The sequence below is a fragment of the Pleurodeles waltl genome, chromosome 6, assembly GCF_031143425.1.
Source record: "Pleurodeles waltl isolate 20211129_DDA chromosome 6, aPleWal1.hap1.20221129, whole genome shotgun sequence".
Lineage (NCBI taxonomy): Eukaryota > Metazoa > Chordata > Amphibia > Caudata > Salamandridae > Pleurodeles > Pleurodeles waltl.
Genome location: NC_090445.1, coordinates 14,723,573 through 14,742,045, shown reverse-complemented (window position 1 = coordinate 14,742,045; position 18,473 = coordinate 14,723,573). Strand labels below are relative to the sequence as shown.

At 48.3% G+C, this 18,473-nt stretch overlaps 1 protein-coding gene across 3 annotated transcripts in view; it reads right to left on the bottom strand.

Annotated features, from left to right (window-relative positions):
* PTPA (protein phosphatase 2 phosphatase activator) overlaps positions 1–18,473 on the bottom strand; it is a 267,104-nt gene that overhangs the window by 195,639 nt on the left and 52,992 nt on the right. For all 3 annotated transcript variants that reach the window (XM_069237049.1, XM_069237050.1, XM_069237048.1), the window contains one exon: positions 11,973–12,090. In XM_069237049.1, the coding sequence (XP_069093150.1) occupies positions 11,973–12,090 (118 nt within the window). The remainder of the gene's footprint in view (positions 1–11,972; positions 12,091–18,473) is intronic.

The window sequence follows — 18,473 nt, the reverse complement described above, 5'->3', positions numbered from 1 at the left end:
AGAACAGAGGAAAACAAGTCAGCAGCCCCATAACTATCTGCATTACCGAGGCAACATCTCCCCCTAGGGGAGAGTAGACTCTGCAAGCATCCTCCTGTTGCTACAGAGAACAGCTGGGAGTGAGAGGGACAGAGAAACCCTGTGTGTGCCAGAAAAAGGAGGAAGTATCTGTAATACTGAAGGAACCTCTCCTCCTACTGGAGAACAGAGAAGAGACCCAGCAGCCACCTGAATATCTGCATTACTGAGCTAACCTCTCCCCCTGATGGAGAACGGACTCAGCCACCTTAGGCCTCTGAGCATCTGCATTACGGAGGCAACAGCTCCCTGTGGAGAAGAAGGAACTCAGCAGTCTTCCTCCCAGTTCTATAGCGAACAGCAGTGGGTGAGGGGCAGAAAGCGTGTGCGTGTGCGCCAGGAAAAGGAGGAAGCAACATCTCCCCCTGGAGGAGAAAGGAGGGGACACACTCAGCAGCCACCCTCATCCTCTTGAGCATCAGCATTAATGAGGCAATGTCTCCTCCTGGTGGAGAATAGACTCCGAGTCCATCCTACCACCTCTACAGAAAACAGCGGCGGGTGAGAGCGCCTGTGTGCGCCAAGAAAATGAGAGCATCTGTAATACTAAAGCAACATCTCCCACTGGTGGAGAAAGGAGAGAACAGACTCAGAACCCATGCTAGGCCTCTTAAGCATCTGCGATATTGAGGCAACCTCCTCTGGTGTGTAAAGGAGAGAAGACACACAGCAGCCATCCTAGGCCTCCTGACCATCTACAGTAATGAAGCAATATCTCCCCATGGATGGAGCGGTCCTCCCACCTCTGCAGCAAACAGCTGTGGGTGAGAGGGGCTGACCGCACCTGTGTACGCCAGGAAAAGGAGGGGCATATCTGTAATACTGAAGCAACGTTCAGCACGCCACACCCCAGGTGGAGAACAGAGAGAACACACTTAGCAGCCGCCGGAGTATCTGCATTACTGAGGCAACATCTCCCCCTGGTGAAGAACGGATTCAGCAGCCACCTTAGGCCTCTGAGCATCTGCATTACTGAGGCAACGTTACCCTCTAGTGGACAGCGGACTCAGCAGCCTTCCTCCCCCTTCTACAGCAAACAGCTGTAGGTGAGAGGGGCAGAGAGCGCATGCGTGCCAGGAAAAGGAGGAAGAGTACCTGTAATACTGAGACAACGCCACCCCCAGGGGAGAACAGATATTTAGAGACTCAAGCAGCCACCTGAGTATCTGCATTACTGAGGCAACATCTCTCTCTGGTGGAGGAGAATGGACTCAGCAGCCATCCTAGGCCTCCTGATCATCTGGACTACTGAATTAACACCTCCTCCTGGTGGAGAGAGAACAGACTCAGTGCCCACCTTAGGCCACCAGAGCATCTGCAATATTGAGGGAACATCTCCCCCTGATGGACATAGGAGAGAAAACACTCAGCAGCCACCTCAGGCCCCCTGAGCATCTGCATTAATGAAGCAATGTCTCCGCATGTTGGAGACTGACTGAGCAGCCATCCTCCCATTTCTATAGCAAACCACTGTGGGTGAGGGGGTCAGAGGGTGCCTGTGTGTGCCAGGAAAAGGAGAAGTATCTGTAATACTGAAGCAACGTCCCTCCCACATGGTGGAGAACAGAGAGAACACACTCAGCAGCCACTGTGGGCCTCTTGAGCATCTGCAATACTGAGGCAACACCTCCCCCTGGTGGAGAAAGGTGAAGAAAGGAGAGAAAACATTCAGCGGCCACCTGAGCATCTGCAATACTGAGACAACACCGCCCCCTGTTGCAGAAAGGAGAGAACACACTAAGTGGCCACTTGAGCATCTGTGATACTGAAGCAACATCTCCACCGGTGGAGAACGGCGTCAGCGGCCACACTAGGCCTCCTGAGCATCTGCTTGACTGAATCAATATCTCCCCCTGGTGGTGGTGGTGAATGGACTCATGGGCCACCCTAGCAACCCCTCCCTTCTCCACCCCCTCCCTGTTGAAGACGTGCACTGCTGATGCAACACCTCCCCCTGGTGCAGAACAGACTCAGCAGCCACCTTAGGCCTCCGATCATCTGCATTAAAAGCAACATCTCCCCTGGTGGAGGAGGGAAAAGAGAAACTCAGCTGCCACCTTAGGCCTCTGAGCATCTGCATTCCTAAAGCAATATCTCCTGCTGGTGGTGGTGAACGGATGCAGCAGACACCTGAGCATCTACAATACTAAAGCAACATCTCCCCCTGGTGGAGAACAGACTCAGCACCCACCTATGGCCACTGAGGCAACATCTCGGCCAGGAGGTGGAGAATGGACCCAGTAGCTGACTTAGGCCTCTGAACATCAGCATTACTGAAGCAATATCTCCCCCTGTGCTGGTGAACAGTCTCGGTGTCCACCTTAGCCCTAATAAGCCCACAGACCTGCTGCTGTCTTCTTTCAGAATCCCACATTTCACTCACACTGTCCTACAATGCACTTATGGTGCGGCGGTGTCCAGACAGTCTGTACGTTCCTCACATAGTCCTAAACTGGATTCTCTACGCCACATGCCCCTTAAACACCCTTTCCTAGGTAGCACGGGTGATGTTCCCTGTCCTAAACTGAACTCCAGGTGGCCAGCCCATACACCCATGACCCTGTCTTAAAGTGCGCTTACAGCACCATGTGGCCACACAGCCCTCACCTTGTCATAGACTGCACTTGTGGAAAAAAGACTCTGCACACCCTTTACTCCTGTGCTAAAGTTTACTCATGGCAGCCTGTGCCCTTTCACAACTTACACTGTGCAAGTTTGCTGTTGTGGAACCTAAACTTTCTGATAACCCCATAACTGTTCTAAATTACTCATGGTACCATGAAGCCGTGTGGCAACGAAAACTAGGTGATGGATGAAATGCTTGAATTGATCTCAGCCGCTGGCAATCACTCTGGCAGCATCCCGATCCACTGTTTTTCACCCATCATGCCACTGTTGTTCGGATCCAGCCTCAATTGCCAAACCAGGTCCTAACTGAGCCAGGACACAAGCAACCAAAGACCAGTTTTGCCCTTATTAGGGCTCATCAGCCAGGTACAGCTTGGTTCCAGTGGCGCAGTGATCACAAGACCCACATCTAGGGAATACCATCAAACTCAGGGCAACAAAAATAAGCTAATGGATGAAATGCTTGAATTAATCTCAGTCGCTGGCAATCACTCAGGTCTGTATCTGATAAACTGTTTTTTGCCCACCATGCCACCGTCGTTCAGACCCAGCCTGAACTGCCAGGCCCTAACAGAGCCAGAACACAAGCACCCAAAGACCAGTTTTGCCCTTATTAGGGGTCATCAAGCCAGGTACAGCTTGGTTCCAGTGGCACAGTGAGCACAGAACACACATCTGGCCATACTGTCAAACTTGGGGCAACAAAAACAAGACTATGGATGGAATGTTTGAATAAATCTGAGCCACTGGCAATCGCTGAGGTCCGCATCCCAATCCTTTGTTTTTCACCCACCGTCGGATCGAGCCACATGCAAATCAGTATTCACCCTGCTCCAATCAGAACAGTTCAGCATGAACTGCCAGGCAAGGCCCTACCCGAACTGGAACAAAAGCAGTCCAGGACCAGTTTCACCCCTATTGGGGCTCAGCCAGTTACAGCTTGGTTCCAGTTGCACAGTGGCCACAAGACCCATATCTGTGCATACCCTTGCCCTTTAGGGACGTACACTAAACAAACAAAAAGTGATGAGGAATATTCAAATTAATCTCAGCCAATGGCAAGCTCTCCGGTCGCATCCCAATCCATCCTTTTTCACCAGCCATGCAAACGATGGATTGGAATGTGGCTTTGAGAGATTTCAAGTGGCTGAGATTAATTCAAGTATTCTGTCCATCACTTTGTTTTGGATGCCACGGAGCCAAACAAAGACAAAAAGAACAGATGATGGACAGAATGCTGAACAATACAAACATTCACCCCCAGTCACAGAGATCTAGGTTTAAACCATCGTTTTCAGTATTCACCCTGCTCCAATCAGAACAGCTCAGCATGAACTGCCAGACCAGGCCTACCCTTAACTGGAACAAAAGCAACCCAGGACCGGTTTCACCCTTCATTGTCCTTGAATTGTACAGCTTTGGCAGATGTTTCGCTATGATGCACTGATAAAAAGGCTGTAGGATTGTTTTGGCTTGGCTTCTATGTAAAGGTTGAATTGACATTCATGCAATTGTAGGATCCACTTCTCAATCTAAGGTGGCAGTATGAAGGTTGATCCTTGAAAAAAGGGAATGGAAAGTTTGTGAATTATAAGTGGGTACAGTAGACAGATGTGGAAGTGTCCACAACCCCACAACAAACCAATGGCGTCTTTCTCAAGCTGTGCATGGTGGTATTTAGTGGCAGTCAGGAAACTGTATATTCAACAGATGCCCACAGACCCAATTTCCCGCAGCCAGACTGCCCAAGGCTTGTGAAGATGCTATCTACTGACAGCTCTGTTTTCTTTTAGGGGGTCATATATGTTCATGGTGTCAGCTAAGAGGGCCCTCTTGGGGTCTTGGAATGCTCGCTTTTGTTTGCTGAACCACTCCTATTGAGCATGTGATGTCAACGGCTCTCTGAGGTTTGGTGAGGGATGTCAGGTTTGGACTGTAAGTGACCACAACCAACTAATCTATGCATCTTGGTCACATATTTAGGTAGTTGTGCTGTTATGACATCCTCCACTTTCCTGGGGTCCAGAACAACCTCTTTTGCAGCAAAACAATTTCATTACAAGACAGGAGGCTCCCATTATGCATTATTACTTTAATGTTACTCCATGAAGAACTTATAAGCAACTCCCATCACAAAGAAAACATTCTAGAATAGAACCTTCAATACACATAACCAGTCAATGTAGACAGTATTCTTCCTCTTTTAAATGCTGCTCCTTGCAGATAAGAATCATCTTCTACTTATTCCTGTTATACTTGTGTAGTTTTTAATGCTTTGATATTTTCAGGCTGATGTTTAGTATTTATTTTGTATTTTACTATAAAATGTGTGCATATTTTATAGCCAGAGAACCCCTAATGGCCACCTGACTCTTACCGGTGGGTTAGGAGTTCAATTCAAGCATTGATAAGGGTGCTCCCTTTTCTACAGAGTTTGATGCTCGGGCTGCGATTGCGGCTGCTTGCAGTCCGCTATGGAGCCGCCTTAACTCAACCGCAATCAATATTTCGGCCTCCAATCGCCGCAGCTTGCCGTCCACGATTGGGCTGCATCAGACCTCATTTCTGGCGCAACAGTGCTGCGTCCGTAGTCACAGCATCTTACAGTCCGTGATCGGACGGGTTTGGACATTGCCTCATCCACACTGCTTTTTCAGCCCCCAATCAACTTTGGCTGAGCCATGTAGGCTGCACAAGGCTACGAGAGCCATTAGAGAAGCACGCTGGGCAATGGCAATCCGTCCCAACGTGAGAATTCACTCCGCATTTTTAGTTGGGAAAAATATAAGTATACACGCTCTAGACATCGACGCTGTGCTAGATCGTAACGTGTCAAAAATTTCAGTCAACAGTTGCGATCTCCGGTTCATAGCTGACAGTTATCCCCGCACAGCTGGCCCTCAACGCTTAATTCGTTCTACTACTGTTTTTTCTTCACTAATTCGGACTGACAACTGTTGGGTTTGGTTAAATAGTTAATATATTGTTAATATCTTAAAGTAATTATTATCTTAAGATATTTTCAGACAAAAATCTTAAAAAGGTCCAAAAACATTCTTTTCTTTTCTTTACCGCAGGGTCTACTACGGTAGACCTTATTTCTGGGCAGCATGTCTGAGGATGAAGGTCCCCTTGAATATTTTCAGGGCAGAAATAATAAATAAATAATTAAAACAAGCATTTGTAATGCAACAGGTCTCGCATTTTCTTGAGTTAAGAGCTATTGGCTTTGTAAATTCAGAACTGGACTTTTATTGCCACATAAATTAGTCAACCCTGTCTCATAATTTCATCTTTTCCTGCCATGTTTGGTGGTCACTGGTGGCTACTGACATCAGAAATCACAAGTCCTTGAGGAGAAACCGATGACTGCACTACCTCGCGTTGTGTAAATGTCTGGACAGGCTGGAAAGTATTTTCTTTTTATTTTAACAGAATGAAAAGTCTTGCGAGCATTCTTGCCTAGCATTTGAAGGAGCAGAGCAGCCTAGGAAGAGTTATGGCCCCAATAAAGGAGATAAACAGTGCCCTGTGTGCGATGTCGTGAGTGCTGGCAAGGAGGGGCCCTGGAGAGAGCCTGGAGATGAGATGCAAGGCTAAGCAAGTTTCACATCATTGCTTCTAGATTTAGCTACAATCTACCAGAAAGGGCATATTGTGGCTTTCCTGAGCAGTGAGCTAAATGACTAGTTGTTTATTTGGCAAAATAAGCTTATTTTAGGAGCCAGAGGTAAACTAGGACAGCACTGGAATAACACCAAAACAAATGTCAGCAACATTGGAAGAGAAGGGAGGAACTGAATGCTGCAATAAAAGGCAGGCAGATACCAGCCTAAAACACCCACAGTGATGGGGAGCACCAAAGAAATAATAAAAAAAAGTCCATCACAGCAACAGATAAAGAAACTAAAGCAGAACAATACAGAAGTTGGTCACTGCTCTGAAACAGAGAAAGGAAGGAAAACTGACCACTAGCGAGCAAGAATTTTTAAAGGACACTGCAACCAACAAATGAAATAGCTTTAAGCCACAGTAGAAGTATACTTAAGTATACACCAAGTTGAACGCTTACGCTCGACCTAAACACAAGACACCCAGCACATCAATCAGTGGAAGAAAAATACAGGACGCCCTTCATATCAATTGGTGCAAGAAAAAACATAAGACACCCAGCACATCAACTGGTGCAAGAAATACAGAAAACTCCCAGCACATGAATCAGTGCTAAGCATACACAAGGTCAACCGCTTACGCTCAACCTAAAAATGATTCAGCAGGAAATGTGCACGTGTTACAGAAACTTAGGACCAAGTCATGTCTGTCAGAGATCCTCTTATTAGTGAAATTACTCCTCAAGGGTCTGTGAAACCACCTCACCAGACATTCTCATACATAACAAAGGGGGTAAGAGGAAAAGAGAAACTAAACATATGGATGACTCTGAAAGAGAAACTATGGTTTATAAAAAATAAAAGAAAAGTGGGAGGTCGAAGCACCTCAACCAGAGCAGAGGCCATAAGCACCTCAAAGAGAAGTGAGATCTAAGCACCTCAAAAAGGATGGATGCCCTACGCAGCACAAAAACAAATATTACCTTGAACTGTAGATTTGAGTCAGACTCCCCTTGTGATGTACAATTCTATGATTAATGTGAGGAGGAATTCCATCCTGGAAGACCCCTGGACGAGTATGTCCTAGACCTTTATGATGATGAGCTTGACCTGGATGATTTGTTCATGGAAGAGAAACTCTCCTCTTCATCAAAGGGTGTGATCATGGATCCTTTGGGGAAAGAGATGTACGGAATGGTGTCCACAAGAGCATGTAGCCAAAGTCATTAAGAAATGGATTTGAAATCCTCTTGACAAGACAGCCAGAAATTTTTTATTAAGTGGAATGCTCCCACCCAATTATTCACGATAAAACTTGCCTCACACCCAACCTAGACCCGGAACGGATTACCTTCCTATTAAAGTAAGATAGAGACCTGAGAAAAGGCCTTAAAAAGGTCTCTAAAACCATGTCAAGACCGACTCCTAGATGTAGTGGGTCCTCCAGCTGGGATCATTGATATGACTAAAGACACTCACGTCAATGAAGTCCCCTTGAACTTCGCTTTACTTAAAGGATGGAGTCAAACAGCAATGGTCCTACTGGGCAATGCTAATGCCGTTCTAAATACTGAAAGGCGAAGAGTCGTCCTTTTAAAGATTAGTCCAAAACTGGGTGATTTGGCTGAGCAGGAACCTTCACTGAATCCAAAAGGTCTTATTTCAGTGAAGATATGATCAAGAAATTAAGTAAATATGCTGCAACCTTTACGGTCTTAGACAAGGCTCAATCAAATATGTGTAAGGTTTTCAACCAAAATGTTTTTGGATGGGCTGGCAGAAGGGGACTTTCTGTCTGCCTCCCATCACAAAGGTCCCACTTCTACCGACAATCTAGAGGCCTTGGCTGAGGTTACCAAGGAAGAAATTTTTCAGCCCAGGCTTTTATGGCAGAGGCAGCAGAGCTCATGGTCACCCCTCTTCAGGCTATCAAGGTAAGCACCACAAATTCATATTCTTCCCAACTAAAAGTAGGAGGACGCCTCAAATACTTTTTCTGCTTTTGGCAAACAATAACACAAGATCTGGGGGTTTCAGACACCAATCAAAACAATCAATCAGTTTGTCCAAGAGATCTGCGTCTAAACCCTGCTCAGAAACTCATTGTGGAAGAAGAGATAGAAACTGGTTACAGAAAGGAGCTATAGTTCAAATTCCGTTAACAGAGAATGCTATTCTTAGTAGAAAAAAAGGACAAGGGTTGGAGATCCGTAATAAATTTAAGGCATTTGAACAGGTTCCTAGTCTACAGACACTTCAAGATGGAGGGCATCCATCTTCTAAAAGACTTGCTATTGAAAGAAGATTGGCTCGTGGAACTAGATCTAAAAGATGCTTATTTTATGAGCCCAATAGCCAATAAACACAACCATTTCCTCCAGTTCTTCTGGCAGGGTTGCCTTTTTTTTTAATTCTGCGCTCTCCCTTTCGGCCCCTCATCAGCACCATGGTGCATCACAAAAATTATGAGGACCGTAGCTTTGTATGTCAGAGAGAGGCATTCGGATGATCATGTATTTGGACGACATTCTGCTTATGTCCCAATGTCATATGCAAATTCTGAAGGATATGAACATAGTTATCTCCCTCTTGGAAATTTTTGGTTTATTGTCAACAGAGATAAATCTCCACTAACACCTTCCAAATCCCTGGAATTCTTGGGCTTCATGATAGACACTGTGAATGCTCTTCTATTACCGTTAAAGAAGATCGCCAAAATTCAAAAGGAAATAAGGTTCGCACTCAGACAGGAGTCCATTTCATTGAGGGAACTAACCAGACTTTTAAGTCTTATATTCTTTTCAGATGAGCTTTTGAAGCCCTTTACACTACCGGGCTTTGCAGAGGGAAAAAAGCCAGAGCCCTTCAGGAACGATTGTGGTATGGGAACAAAGGAGTCCTAGATGGAGAGGCCATAGCAGAGCTAACATGGCGGTTGGAAAACTTGGATGCGTGGAATGGCAGAGCGATTGTCGGCTGCTGTCCAGATTTTGTGTTGGAATCGGATGCGAGCTCACTTGGCTAGGGTGTTCGTCTTGGTTCTCAGGATACTGGTGGCCTGAGGTCATACACAAAGAGGTCTCCTCATATAAACTATTTAGAGTTAACAGTGGGGCTTTATACCCTTATGAGTTTCAATTAGTGCTTGCATGGCAGAGCAGTGCTGCTCAAGAATGACAATGTTTCTGTAGTTGCATCTATACCTTTGTCCAGGTGGCACAAGATCTTCAGAGAAAGAAACTTTGGCTATTTTATCTAGAAAACAAAATCAACCTGAAGGGAGAACATTTTCCTGGGAAGGCAAATGTCAGTGCAGATTCTAGTTGAAAGTTTTTGCGAGACTACAGCGATTGGAAGCTGAACACAGATTATTTCAGAAGTTCATCAAAAATTTGGGTCCCCTAAAGTTAGCTCTATTTGCGCAGCAGACTGACATATCAAATAGAAAGTTACTTCAGTTGAATGCCAGATCCGCGGGCCCTAGCACTGTATGCTTTCCTTCAAACATGGAAGGGAACCAACACATATGCGTTTTCCCCCCTTCCCAATGATACCAAGAGTTTTACTGAAGGTTCACCAGGAGAGGTGCTCACTTGTCTGGAGGCTCGTATAGTGGAAGTGGTAAACTTCCTAATAGAACAGTTTGGGGTCCTGTCGATGAGTGTCGGATGTAAAGGCTTTAGAGGTAAGAAACAGTTTATGATGCGTCTGGAGTTACATTTCGAGATTACGAAGAGTACAAAGACGATGTCTGAAACAGTTTTCTACCCAAAATTTGACACTTGTAAAAATCTATGTGTGGTGAATTGCACGAAGGAGTACGAATGCAGGATGGGTGAATTTCGCAGTGATGGAAATGAACAACTTTTGATTTAATTTGTAAAACCTTTTAAAGCGGTTTCTACAGCTATGACTGCTAGATGGGTTAAATGGACTATGCAATCAACTTGCATTGATTTGCAGAAATTTCAGGCGCATTCTATGAGAGGTGCAATGGCTAGCAAGTCTAGGCACTGGGAGCAGGAGTACTGGAGGGCTGCAGCACCCGCCATATAATCATGCTGGAGTTCAGAAGGTAAATGAACTATAAAGATGCTTTTTTTCCATGTTATTTCTGTCTTGTCACATTGTCAGGCTGTGTCCTCTGACAAATTGCTGCTTATTCTTCTAAACTGGAAACTGGTTTCATAGAGGATTTTGTAAAGTGAACTATGTGACAATCTTGCAGGGGTACAGGGAGTGCGAAAAGAAAAGATGTAGGATGTCCGTTCCATTTCTAACATAACATTTAAATAACTGTTAAATACCCGGCCAAATATTTCAAATACTGGTAGTTAGGAAAACACAAATGAAGCTCTTTTTTGAAATACTGAAATGTGATGGAAACAAAAATTTTAGTAACCTCAAAACAAATCAAGACACGTTATTTGGTGCTATGCAAATGTTTCCGTAAAACTATTTTCCACACGCTATCATTTCTGCCTTAGACAGGATAAAGTACCCCCGTCATACATAATAAGGATATTGAAAGTCACTGACTAATAATCATAGTTTAGAGAAACGAGGCCGAGTTCATTTATAAGGTTAGAGAACTCAGAGGCAACGTACATATATTCTTAGCATGCACCAAAGGAGTACTTTATTTCTTATAATACATGGTCAACCTTTCTCAGAAACCACTTAAATCCTCAGTGCGTAGCTCTTTCATAAGAAAGAAGGCATGTTTGCAAACATGAAGAATAAAAGCAATCTTTAGTGCAAAATTAATCATGTCAAAAAAGCTGCTAGATATTTGTTAGAAAAATATAGAATTGGTTTACTTCCTCTAAGCTGCACACCCCTCACCCTGCCCGTAGCTGCACACCCCTCACCCTGCCCGTAGCTGCGCACCCCTCACCCTGCCCGTAGCTGCGCACCCCTCACCCTGCCCGTAGCTGCGCACCCCTCACCCTGCCCGTAACTGCGCACCCCTCACCCTGCCCGTAACTGCGCACCCCTCACCCTGCCCGTAACTGCGCACCCCTCACCCTGCCCCACCTGCGCACCCCTCACCCTGCCCCACCTGCGCACCCCTCACCCTGCCCCCCCACCTGCGCACCCCTCTCCCTGCCCCCCCACCTGCGCACCCCTCTCCCTGCCCCCCCACCTGCGCACCCCTCTCCCTGCCCCCCACCTGCGCACCCCTCTCCCTGCCCCCAGCTGCGCACCCCTCTCCCTGCCCCTAGCTGTGCACCCCTCACCCTGCCCCTAGTTGCGCACCCCTCACCCTGCCCGTAACTGCGCACCCCTCACCCTGCCCCCACCTGCACACCCCTCACCCTGCCCCCACCTGCGCCCCCTCACCGACACCACTCACCCTGCCCCCAACTGTACACCCCTCACCCTGCCCCCAACTGCACACCCTTCACCCTGCCACCCTACTTTCGGGGGTGAAGGACATGCCTGCAGCTAAGACCCTTAGACAAGAATACAGGATGGTCCCTGGTGGAATGTGCTCGAGGCCTGGAAGCAAATGGGACCTAAACCTCTGAGAACACATCTGATTCTTAGGCTGAATGATTTCTGAGAATTGGGAGTCGTTGCACCATTACAAGGCCGTGGTGGAGAGGAGCGGCTGTGAAGTAGAATAGATAAGTAATAATGCAGGTAACGCACCTGTACCATAATCGATGCGTGTCGAATTGCCCACTGACTCCTTCAGGTAGAGTGCCACCTCTGGTACTGCTGCACTCAGGTGTGGAGGGATCACTGCTGCAACCAGGCCTTCTGCGTCCTAAAGACAGAGTTCACAAAGTAATGAAGGCATGCTCCCTTCGCACAGTGCCTTATTCATGCTCATCATTATCAACATTTCCGTTTACAAGTGTCTAAGCAGTTCGCTCTCACTCCGCTCACACCCGAAGTGCAGTACACACCAAGACAGATTCCCATCTCCTGCAACACACCAGAATAGGCCCCCACTTCCCGCCGCACACGCTGGACCTGAGCTTCCCATCTCCAGCAACACAAACCTGAACTGAGCCTCATCTCCAACAACACAAACCTGAACCGAGCATCTCATCTCCAACAACACAAACCTGAACCGAGCATCTCATCTCCAACAACACAAACCTGAACCGAGCATCTCATCTCCAACAACACAAACCTGAACCGAGCATCTCATCTCCAACAACACAAACCTGAACCGAGCATCTCATCTCCAGCAACACAAACCTGAACCAAGCCTCCCACTACATACACCAGAACTGAGCCTCTCACCTCCAGTAACACATTAGAACTGGCCCGCCCACCGCGCACACACCAAAACTGGCCCGCCCACTGCGCACACACCAAAACTGGCCCGCCCACCGCGCACACACCAAAACTGGCCCGCGCACACACCAAAACTGGCCCGCGCACACACCAAAACTGGCCCGCCCACCGCGCACACACCAAAACTGGCCCGCCCACCGCGCACACACCAAAACTGGCCCGCCCACCGCGCACACACCAAAACTGGCCCGCCCACCGCGCACACACCAAAACTGGCCCGCCCACCGCGCACACACCAAAACTGGCCCTCCCACCGCGCACACACCAAAACTGGCCCTCCCACCGCGCACACACCAAAACTGGCCCTCCCACCGCGCACACACCAAAACTGGCCCTCCCACCGCGCACACACCAAAACTGGCCCTCCCACCGCGCACACACCAAAAATGACCCTCTCACCGTGCACACACCAAAACTGACCCTCCCACCCAGAACTGACCCTCCCACCCAGAACTGACCCTCCCACCGCGCACACACCAGAACTGACCCTCCCACCGAGCACACACCAGAACTGACCCTCCCACCGCGCACACACCAGAACTGACCCTCCCATCACGCACACACCAGAACTGACCCTCCCATCGCGCACACACCAGAACTGAACCTCCCCCGCGCACACACCAGAACTGAACCTCCCCCGCGCACACACCAGAACTGAACCGCCCACACACCAGAACTGAACCGCCCACCGCGCACACACCAGAACTGAACCGCCCACCGCGCACACACCAGAACTGAACCGCCCACCGCGCACACACCAGAACTGAACCGCCCACCGCGCACACACCAGAACTGAACCGCCCACCGCGCACACACCAGAACTGAACCGCCCACCGCACACACCAGAACTGACCCTCCCACTGCACACAGTTGAAGTAAGGCTTCCACGTACACACCAGAGCTGACCCTCCCACAGCACAGACTGGAACTGAGCCTCTCACCTCCAATAACACACCAGAACTGAGCCAATCACTCCTGCTGCACATCAGAAATAGTAACGCAAAACTAGGGGAAACCCTATAACCCTAACCTACCTAGGGTAAATACAACGTGAAAAAGAAAAATGGCAGGTAGGGATAAATTTAATACTAATTTGTAAGAACAGTCCTTAATTCTGTTACTCCTGAATTTATTTCTTTTTCATGACCCTCCCACCCAGAACTGACCCTCCCACCCAGAACTGACCCTCCCACCGCGCACACACCAGAACTGACCCTCCCACCGAGCACACACCAGAACTGACCCTCCCACCGCGCACACACCAGAACTGACCCTCCCATCACGCACACACCAAAACTGTAAAGTGTTCTGTGCACAGTGAGATTCTGTGTGGTATTGCACAGTCACAAACGAGTTGGTCTTCCTCAGAAAGCGTTTGTTACACCTAGTTTTTATAAATCACATGTTGTGTGGTACATTTTCATCAACACTGGTTAGCTCTTCAGCCTTGGAAGGAAAACTGTAGAACCTTTCAGACAGACTAAGCTCCAGGTCACTGAAGTGAAAGTCCTTCTCCTGGGTTGACCAATGGCCCTTGGCTTCGGAGTCTTGGAGCTGGTCTAGTGACTTATCTGTGGTCATGATAAAAGGTATCCATTTCAAGTTGGAAATGCAGTTCCTGTCCAAGATAGATTTGTTCCAGTCTCATGCATGCAAATGTGTTCTTGATTTTGTCACCTGAAATCGATCGGTGGATCTGTGTAATGGAGCCATTGGGCGTGTAATTCTTCTTCAGGAGGTGCACTGACAACCTTCAGTGTGGAATCAATCTGATGCAGGAGGACCTCAGGTCCAACAAGACCTTGAAGAGACAGACATTGAATTTAGAGTTTTTTGCAGAATGTGGGATTGTAGAAGTGGGATTCTCTCTTCCACAGGAAAAGCTTTAACTACCTTGGTATTCAGGACAGCACCCAAGAGGTGGATGTATATGTTGGGCTACTGATGGGATTTTTCCACACTAAGTGAGAGGCCCAACCCAAAGAGTAGCTTTGTGCATTCCTGCATGGATTTGTTCACAACAAAAGTCATCCCACTGACCATCCAATCACTGACATACTGAAAGATAAGATGTTCTTGGCAATACAGGAAAGCTGGCATTGGGACTGGTATTTTGTGAATGTCCTTGGCACCAACTTGAAGTCAAAGAGTAGAACTAGCATTTTCAGTGGCACCGGCTACTTCAAATCTTGCAATGCTTGGAAGTATATGGGGGTTTCGGGAGATATGGAGGTATATGGAAGTTGCACCTTGCAGCTCCGCAGAAGTTATAAAAACAACTCTTCTTGAAGCAATTGCAGCACCTCCTACAGGTTACCAATCTGAAAATCTGCTTCTTTAAATATCTGTGAAGCTGAAGAGGATTCAGAATGAAGGGTCCTGACCAGGCAAAACCTGGAGCAAAACATGCTGTTGAGTGATTTGACACATTTGTCCCTGCTCATTACAATCCAATGGGGTAACCTGATAAACCTCAAGACCCGGGTATCAACTAATACGATCAACAATGGTCCTGTCGTGACAAAGAATCTTCAATAAGCCAATATTCCTTTAGGCCAACCCCACGGGCGATTCAATACATATCACCAAACAAAAAACAAGATAAAGAAAACAACCCCAGGAAGGACATTCACACAAATCATATTGCATCAAAAGTGCATGCAATCATCTATGTACAAATCCAATCAATGTTAATACAAAATGTGCAAAATTGGGACAAGTGCTCGTACAAGGTGACGTGACCAGAAGTGAACAGAAATACAAAATTTAATACAATATAGCTCTTTCACACTGGTCACCGCAGTGAGGGGACACGGCCGCCCACTCTTTTTGAGGACCATAGGAAGGAAGCCACATAATTTAGAAGTAGTGCAATTATATTTGCCTACTCCTTTAAAAAGGCTTTCCCAACTACCTGTGTAACCAAAGTTGGTTTGCGATTAGAAGGTACTGTGATGTGCAGGATTGGCATCCTATTGCTTCCAAGTTGACCTTGACTTCATGAAACACAAGGCTGCCCAGCGCTGTATGTCCTGATGGTAATTTTTTGTCACACTGTCACATTGCACAAGCGTTTGTAGTACAATTTTGCACATTTTAGAGCAACCTTGATTGGATATGTACATAGATGATTGCATGTGCTCTTCATACATGTGTATGAATTTCCTCTTCCTGGAAATGTGTTTTATTTATTTTTGTTTGTTTGTTTTATTGGTGATATGTATGAATCATAAGTGGGGTTGGTCTAAAGGAAAGTGGCTTACCAAAGATTATCTTTTGCACTGACAGGACCATTGCTGATTGTATATATTTGTGCCTGCAGCAGCAGCGTCTGGACAGACTTGCGTGTGACCATAGTTTACCAGGTCAAAGACCTAGTGGTTGGATGTAATGTCTTGATGTTACACATACAAGGCCAAGAATCTATGGCTCACAGGACCAGAGGGGGCAGGTGTTGGATACAAAGAAGCCCAGGCCAATACAAAGTTACTGATGATACGAGAACTCTTGGACTTGTGTCTGGAATGCAAGGAGAATTGTGACCCCTTTAAGGATGTTAAGACAGTAAAACTATCTGCAGTACAGAGCTTGTGGGGCTTGGTTTGAGAAACGTTACACATGGTTGCTGTCTTTCCTAGGGGCCAGACTTCTTCCCTTTCCTCCATGAAAGGTCAATTGCTGTCGAACTGTAGCACTCCCAAACAGCCAACTGTATCAGTGTCTGATTATCTCGATTGTGGGGCCTCATTGACATGCCTTCCAAAAGATGTTCATAACAGAACAGCATTCCAAAACACGGGGTTGAACTTCTGGCCTGAAACAAGTGGAATAAAGAAGTCCCCCCTGCCAACTTAAAACTACGGCTCTTGCCATCTGCTGAAATCTGGAGTCGGCCAAATCTATGGTCCTGTCTATCATGGCTGCTAAAACTTCCCCCCCTTCCCAGAGGCTTGCAAGAGCTTTTTCCTTCTACCCACATGGAAGGAACTAGTTATGGGGACATGATTGCCAACATCTGGTGATAACAGTGGCTGACTGTTGGAAATGTGCCTTTTCTACAGGGTGACTCCGAACCTTTTTGGGTCTTTTTGGTGAGAACTATTTTTGCCGGCTATAGAACTCCCTGCACTTTACCTTGACTAACCAGTGGTAAAGTGACTGCGCTGCTCCTTTAAACATGATGAAACTGAAATACACCCAATTGCCTCATTCACCTTACAGGTAAGTCCCTAGTACATGGGACAAAGAGTACCCAGGGCCGGAAAGATAAATATGACTAGTTGGCTGCAGCACCCTTTGTACCAGCAAATACAGTGACAGGGTAAAGCACATCTCCAGGCCTACCCCGTAGCCTGGCTGTGCAGTCCTAAACTGACAACTCAACCTTTCAAAGTAAACCCTTTTGACACACCTAAACCCTTTCTTTTGAATACCAGAAGTCACCACCAAGATTGGCCATAGCGCCCATAAATACAGGATGCACAGTATTTAAAAGTAGGACATGAGAAAGCTTAATATTCCACATGCCCTTGCAGTGAAAAAAAGATATTAGTTATTTTTACCGTAGCAAGGCTATTGCTTCCATAGGGAAACACTATATTATATTGTAACACCTTATAATGTTCATTTGGGATTGGTACTCTTACCTGCTCTACCACGCCTACGAGGCAGGCCTCTCACCTGCTCTACCACGCCTACGAGGCAGGCCTCTCACCTGCCCTACCACACCTACGAGGTGGGCCTCTCGCCTGCCCTACCACACTTACGAGGCGGGCCTCTCGCCTGCCCTACCACACCTACGAGGTGGGCCTCTCGCCTGCCCTACCACACCTACGAGGCGGGCCTCTCGCCTGCCCTACCACACCTACGAGGCGGGCCTCTCGCCTGCCCTACCACACCTACGAGGCGGGCCTCTCGCCTGCTCTACCACACCTGCGAGGCGGGCCTCTCGCCTGCTCTACCACACCTGCGAGGCGGGCCTCTCGCCTGCCCTACCACACCTACGAGGCGGGCCTCTCGCCTGCCCTACCACACCTGCGAGGCGGGTCTCTCGCCTGCCCTACCACACCTGCGAGGCGGGCCTCTCGCCTGCCCTACCACACCTGCGAGGCGGGTCTCTCGCCTGCCCTACCACACCTGCGAGGCGGGCCTCTCGCCTGCCCTACCACACCTGCGAGGCGGGCCTCTCGCCTGCTCTACCACACCTACGAGGCGGGCCTCTCGCCTGCCCTACCACACCTACGAGGCGGGCCTCTCGCCTGCCCTACCACACCTACGAGGCGGGCCTCTCGCCTGCCCTACCACACCTACGAGGCGGGCCTCTCGCCTGCCCTACCACACCTACGAGGCGGGCCTCTCGCCTGCCCTACCACACCTACGAGGCGGGCCTCTCGCCTGCCCTACCACACCTACGAGGCGGGCCTCTCGCCTGCCCTACCACACCTGCGAGGCGGGCCTCTCGCCTGCTCTACCACACCTGCGAGGCGGGCCTCTCGCCTGCTCTACCACACCTGCGAGGCTGGCCTCTCGCCTGCTCTACCACACCTGCGAGGCGGGCCTCTCACCTGCTCTACCACACCTACGTGGCGGGCCTCTCACCTGCTCTACCACACCTACGAGGCGGGCCTCTCACCTGCTCTACCACACCTACGAGGCGGGCCTCTCACCTGCTCTACCACACCTACGAGGCGGGCCTCTCACCTGCTCTACCACACCTACGAGGCGGGCCTCTCACCTGCTCTACCACACCTACGAGGCGGGCCTCTCACCTGCTCTACCACACCTACGAGGTGGGCCTCTCACCTGCTCTACCACACCTACGAGGTGGGCCTCTCACCTGCTCTA